We start from the raw sequence: 7111 nt of genomic DNA, 5'->3' as shown, positions 1-7111 counted from the left end.
AAACTTTTAAAGAATTTTTTTTTTTCATTCTTTCCTTTCCTCAAATAATGACTCTATAAGTTTCTTTCAGTCACCAAAAAACAAAATCAAAAAAATCAGTGCATTCAATAGTTAAAACTAGACAAAAAAAAAAAAAAAATAAAATAAAATAAGAAACTAGTATTGTCAAAAAATATAAATATTTGCAACTAAATATAAATTTAAAAATCATTTCTATATATGAACCTTAAAAAAATCATATAATACTCCACTCCAATAGCGATATTATAATAATAATATAATATTAACCAAATGGCACCTAAATATAATATCACCAATCAAATAAAAACATTCCATACGGAACACATGAACTAATGCAGAACATATATGGCAAATGAAGTATTTTCTGGTAAATGTTCAGAATATGTATAGAATTGATATGATCCTCGAAAGTATAGAAAGATAACAAAATTCAGAATATGCATAGAATTGTTCTTCGAAAGATCTATAACACCAAAATATTATTTCAGTCTTGAGTACTCAAATCCAAGTTGTAGAGAAAATGTGATATTAAGGGAAATGTAAAACAATAGATTGCAATTGTATTCCCTTAGCTTCGCAACATAAATTGCAGCAGCCAGCAGAGCAGCTACAAAAGACAATACCAAAACTATATTAAAAGCAGATCAGACAAATGTAATTGTTTCTAAAATAAGTTTGTAATATGTATAAGAGAAGAGAAGAAAAGAAGGATCGCGAATTATTCAAACAGTTTGAAGCAGTAAGTAAAACAATTCTATCAATCAATATACTGAAGCTGTCAAAGGAATGAATCAAATTGATCTGATCAAATTGGAAAATTTTTATAAGGAGAATATGGAAAGGTAAAGGAATAAAGGGAAAATAATAATGTCAAAACTATACACTATATATATATAGAGAGAGAGAGTAAAGCCTAGCTCCAAGATACACTTAGAGACTTAATGAAAGGCTAATTTAAGGGAGCAACTCTTTCAATATTCACATAACTTATTTGAGAAATCCCGACCTCATACAAAATTATTATATTCCGCCAAAGTAGTAAAAAAGAGGAAATAAGACACATGATCAAGTTTAAACAAAATTAGTGACGGTGCAATAAAAGGACAAAATTAAAGTCTACCTCCAAGTGGCAACTTAATTTAATTTGGGATCCAGTGAACATAAAGTTAACTATATATGAAGTTTGTTAATGATGTATATATAGAAAATAATGGATCGGAATTACAAAATATTGTATTCAACCTAACCTAGCTAGCAATATAAAGTTGAGTATGAAGTTTAATAAAATAATACAAATACAAAAGAACCAGAGGATTGGATATAAGAATGTATGTCTCTCCATCTAAGTTATGCTAAGGGACATATATTAAACACTTAAATTAAAGGATCAATCGGACCTCATCTAATTAATTTTCACATAAAATTAAAGCAAGCCTCCTTTGCTTTGCTTCTAGAACCTTATTCCAAAAACACTTTAACTCCTCCTGATAGGATAGTGCCTAATTAAGCAATATAATGGTTAGTGTGGGATATGACATTGGACTCACTAATTTTACTCCAAAATGGAATGGAAGCTAAGCATGCAGATGCAGTGAAATAAATAAGTTTCAAGTCACATTTCAAATTAACACTCCTTTCCATCTCCACATTTTATTCAATTTGTTTATCCATATATGCATCACATGATTTTACTTAATCGACATTATTAGCTAGGCATTTATATATTTAAGTTTACATTCCAATTTCGATCAGTTTTTCTATCTGTCCATATATAAACATATTGTAGAACACATAAACCACAATCATCACTTTGTCCAATCCAGTCATCAACAAACCAAAAGTGCACATTTATCTATCCTGAATATATATATATATATATATATATATATATATATATATATATATATTCACAAGCTAAGGTAGAATAGAAAGCTATTTTCTGAAATATATAGATCGAGATATACCTGGACATGCAATGATATAAGCCAGCCAGCACAAACATGTTTCAGCTGCCCTGAGGGTCAAGCTCTCCGCTGTTATAGCTTGAATTCTCAATATGCAGTTCCTGCCATCCTTTCCATTTCGCACCGGCTTTCAAAGTGATGGGTTTTTCCACAGCAGCAGCTCCCACACACAACATCTTCTGATATTCATTATCTCCAAGGTTCGAGATTTTCTTTACCTTCTTGTCCCAAGGATTCCACAACACTTAAAATGAAATGTAGAAACTTAATAATCAGTCATTCAGTCATGTTAGAAAAAAACTATTTAACAGATCGAATTGAATTGGCAGATGGATATTTTATTTGCATATCAAATACCCTTCCTTAATAGAAAATTAAGAATTTCAGTGAAAACCAACCCCAGCAAGCTAAGCTAATTAAGCTAAAATATCCTTTAATTTATACACCTCATCCATCAAGAAAGAATAAATCACCCTAGCTTAGCTTAGCTTTCATGAAAAAATAAATATAGATCTTACCTGCATCAGGAAGTCCACCCTTATTCATCACATATGTCCTATTGCTTTCATGATCAATGATTGCAATTTTTGTTGGAGTGTTTAGATATATTTTATCCACCTATGTAAAATTGTGTTCCAAATGAGAGACATGGTAAAGGCAGCAAATACAATACTTGACACAATGAAAATTCCTAAAATCCTTACTTGTCCTTCAATTTTAATAGCAGCATCATATTGTTCAGTATTCAGCTCCCCCTTCTGCAACTTATCAAAACAATGCATTGTGTCTGGCCCCTCAACACGAACAGAACTGTTACAAGAATTATAACGCATGGTTGAGAAATATGATTTTTCCAAAGACTTACTGTGACATGAGCAGCACAAGTACTACTACAAGTAAAATAGCAGCATCATATCATTATATTGTCACATCAAAAACTAAACATCCAAGGTTCGATTGATCACTTGTCCTTAAAGATAGACAGTATGAACTTAATACACTTGATGAAACACAAAATTGGCCTGGTAATAAAGATGGAATTAATCTAAAAGGCAGCATTGTATAGTATAGTATACTCTGATCTAGACATAAATTATAACAATTAATAATCCGGTTATTTATTTCTTTAGCTCCTTAAAAAATTTGAATAATTATATTGCAAATGTCATCCTTTAATTTTCTCAGATCAGCAATATATATATATATATATATATATATATTATATTGTACAGATGAGATGGATCGAATCAGCATGTAAAAACAAAAACACATATAACTGCAAATGAGATTCATGAACTCAAGGCATACATACAAGAAAATTAAAGATGGAATGGATGAGATGTACTAATTAAGTAAGTGCTCACCCTATGTCGTCTGATGAAACAGGGAGATAGGTGTGATACCCAAATGTAAAGTCGAAGGACTTTCCAGCAGTGTTGAGGTTTCCTATTTGAGATATTAGTATAAGATGTCCTGATTCTCCTCCAGATTTCAATGTTAACCTCAATCGGAATTCAAACCTAGAAAAAAACCAGCGCTCTCTCTAAATTAGTGTGGAAAAAATATATATTATAAGTTAACCAAAAAGTAATCAATGCACCAATTCGAACCTGTGAGGCCAGATATTCAAGTCGTTTTCAGAGGGCTTCAGTATCAAGTCAACAAATGCTTTAGAGTTTTCCGGTGCTTCTAGGAGAGGTTTCTCGTCAATGCTCCAAAAACTGTTTCTAGCAAATCCATGTAGTTTCTTAAGAGGTCCATGCTCTGCCAACTGCAAACAGAAAGCTAGCGGTTAGTGTAATTAAGTGATGAGAGAATTGAAGATAGGAATTGAAGATCATATATATATATATATATATATATATATATATATATATATATATATATATATATAATACCTGAGGAAAGCATATAGCGATACCTCCACGAATTGGGTGTGGAGGGTTGAAAGTGGCCTGCAAAGCATATAATAAGGATGACTTAAACTTCATTCGATCACATGAAAAGAGAAATTGAGCTCGCTCATCAAACTACCTTACTACTCAGAAAGAGCAATTCTTCTCCATGAACATTCTTCCATGAAGTTACATGGCCCCCATAGAGATACACCTAAACATGAAAAGAAGGCCAGAATCAGAGAGAAATAAATTAAAGATGTCAGAAAATATTGAATCGGAGAGAAATAAATTAAAGATGAATCGGAGAGAAATGGCCGGCGTTGCTACCTCGGCGGAGCTGCCGTTAACCTCCCTAAGAACAACTTTGTCGAGGTCATTCATACCCTTACACACCTCCATTGCTTTCTTCTCGCTACTAGTACCAGCCATCATATCACACAGTAAGTCTCTTACTTTCTACTCCTCTCTTAATAAGCACACCACCTTATGCGATATCTCTCGTTTCGTTGGGGATAACGGAATCTTTTCCTTTTTATTTTTAGTAGTGCACAGAGGGTAGTGGCGTACCCTCATGCAGTGTACGGAGGCAGCTGGCAGTATGAGCAACGGATCATGCACTCTCTTTCATCTGACGTGGCCCCCAATCGAATATAGGTCTGCATGGATTTTGTGTATGCTCAAGGAGACCGTTTGTCACAACTTTCAAACAAAAAAATATATATATTAGTAAGGTTGTCCATTTATTTCAGAATTAGAAACTATATATACTTATTACTTTGACAATGTGTTTTTTTTTTTTTTGTTAGACCACGAAATATCCTGAGCAGGTCCTAACATTCAATCGTTATACCGTGCACCAAGGCACACATAGCAGTGTGCGTCCCATCCCTCCCAAAACGACATTATTTTGTTAAGTTGTGTGGGTAATTAACTTGACAAAAATTTATGTGTATTCAGTTATAAAATTCTGTGTTTACAGGTATAAAATTATGTAATTTTGAAACAGGGGATTTTTATCCTTTTAAAAAAGATTATGTATTTTCAGGTATAAAATTATGTGTTTTCAGTTATAAAATTCTGTGTTTACATGTATAAAATTATGTAAATTTGAAATAGGAGATTTTTATCTTTTGAAAAAAGATTATGTGTTTTCAGTTATAAAATACTGTGTTTTCAAGTATAAAATTATGTACATAAACTTTTAACATAATACACATAAATTCCTTGTTTCGGATGTACATAATTATATAAACAAATGTACATAATTATATACCATAATGTACATAATCCCCCTGAATTATATGTTTATAGCACATTTTCCCCCTGAATTATCCATGTAAGCATATTAGCCCCCTCAATTATTCTAAAACTGGCGCTCCCCCCCCCCCCCCCCCGATATATTAAATTGACATTTATACCCTTAAAGTAAATATTTTATTTATTTTTGTTCTCCAACAAATTATTGCTTATACATAGGGATGACAATAGTTCGGTTCGAACTGAACCGGACACTATATCAATCGAATTGAAAGTTTCCAGTTATGATTCAGATCCAGAACCTAATATTTGGATTTCAATTTATTAAAATTATGAATCACAAAAACTGGATCTTGAACCGTGAACCGGCGGTTTCAGATCCAGTTCGCAATTTTGAACCGTCTTGGTAGTGCTATAATACCCCACTTTTCTTAAACCTTATTAACAATTACTTAACTTAGAAATGAATACTAACAAGCATAATAAATCTACTAATCATCAAAAAGAGGTGTCACCGCCACAATCACCATACTTGGTGATTGCACAGACAAGGAAAGGTTCTAAACATCCACAAACTTACTACTTAAAAACAACTTGGGGATTGAACCCCGGTGTCCAGCACCATCAAAACAACTAAATAAGTCTACAACCAAAGTCTCAAAATAGGCATAACTAAAGTAAGAGTTTAGACTACAACTAGCACACTAAGCTAATCTAGTCTAACTCGAACGCTCTCATGACTTGGGCCCACCTGAAAGGGGTTAACAAACACACAAGTAGAATGCAACCCGTTATCACGAAGATAAGTATAACGCCACTCAACCTTGTAAATACCATAGTATATGCTTTTGGAAACATTTGTTTCACACAATTAGATCAAGCATTCTAAACCACTACTTAAGCTACATTTAAACATACTCAACAGGGTTCTATATGCTTGCAACCTAATTATCAAATAGGCATACTTTCACAATAATTTAGCTTATCAACAATCTCATGCTTGCACTTACATATCTTATCATGACGATATACACTAATCATACTCAAATTGTTTTGTTAAGTTGTGTGGGTAATTAACGTGACAAAAATGTATGTGTATTCAGTTATAAAATTCTGTGTTTATAGGTATAAAATTATGTAAATTTGAAACAGGGGATTTTTATGCTTTTAAAAAAGATTATGTATTTTCAGGTATAAAATTATGTGTTTTCAGTTATAAAATTCTGTGTTTTCAGGTATAAAATTCTGTACATTCGAAAAAGGTACAAAACGACGTCGTTTTGGCCAGGGCTCACAATGCATGGTGCACCCCGGTGCACAGTTATAATTTGCCCAATTTATATCGTGCACAGGGGCGCGCATTGCATTTTGCGCCCTGGTGCAAACCGACGTCGTTTTGGTTTTTTTTTTTTTCGGAAATCTGCTTCCTGTGTGGATGTTAATTTTCTTTTAAAAAAATCTCATGTTTCAAAAATGTACATAATTGTATACTAGAATGCACATAATTGCATAACAAAATACACATACATTTTTTGAAAACATAATACACGTAATCTAACATAATACATAATACACATAAACTCTTAACATAATACACTTAAATTCCTTGTTTCGGATGTACATAATTGTATAAAAAATGTACATAATTATATAAACAAATGTACATAATTGTATACCATAAATGTACATAATCGCAGCAACTTTCAACACAACTTAACAAAATGACGTCGTTTGGGAGACGCGGGCGCATAATGCTGTATGCGCTATGTTGCAGGGTATAACGATTGCACACTAACCAAGCTGATTAACATAAATATCAATATAATTTTAAATTTTAAATATGAATATGATTAGTATAGGTACACTACCGATTTGTAAACTTTGGAAGGGATCGAGGCAAGCCCCCTAAATTTATTACTAAAATGGTCGTCGACTATTGTGAAATTACCAATTTGGTTCTTGACAATTTTT

General features: G+C 32.4%; 1 protein-coding gene across 1 annotated transcript; it reads right to left on the bottom strand.

Annotated features, from left to right (window-relative positions):
* Positions 1 to 563: 563 nt before the first annotated feature.
* Positions 564 to 4315, bottom strand: LOC109191591 (putative glucose-6-phosphate 1-epimerase). The gene is made up of 9 exons (XM_019342203.1): positions 4211 to 4315; positions 4020 to 4094; positions 3884 to 3940; positions 3596 to 3756; positions 3350 to 3505; positions 2690 to 2795; positions 2504 to 2603; positions 1986 to 2229; positions 564 to 628 (listed from the first exon to the last, which is right to left on the bottom strand). The coding sequence occupies exons 1-8, from the start codon at positions 4313 to 4315 to the stop codon at positions 2027 to 2029; spliced, it is 963 nt and encodes a 320-aa protein (XP_019197748.1). The 3' UTR covers positions 564 to 628; positions 1986 to 2026.
* Positions 4316 to 7111: the final 2796 nt, after the last annotated feature.

The sequence above is a fragment of the Ipomoea nil genome, unplaced genomic scaffold (genome assembly GCF_001879475.1).
Source record: "Ipomoea nil cultivar Tokyo-kokei standard unplaced genomic scaffold, Asagao_1.1 scaffold1700, whole genome shotgun sequence".
In the NCBI taxonomy this organism is placed as follows: Eukaryota; Viridiplantae; Streptophyta; class Magnoliopsida; order Solanales; family Convolvulaceae; genus Ipomoea; species Ipomoea nil.
Note: the sequence above shows the minus strand (reverse complement) of the source record. Positions and strands in the feature narration are given on the sequence as shown.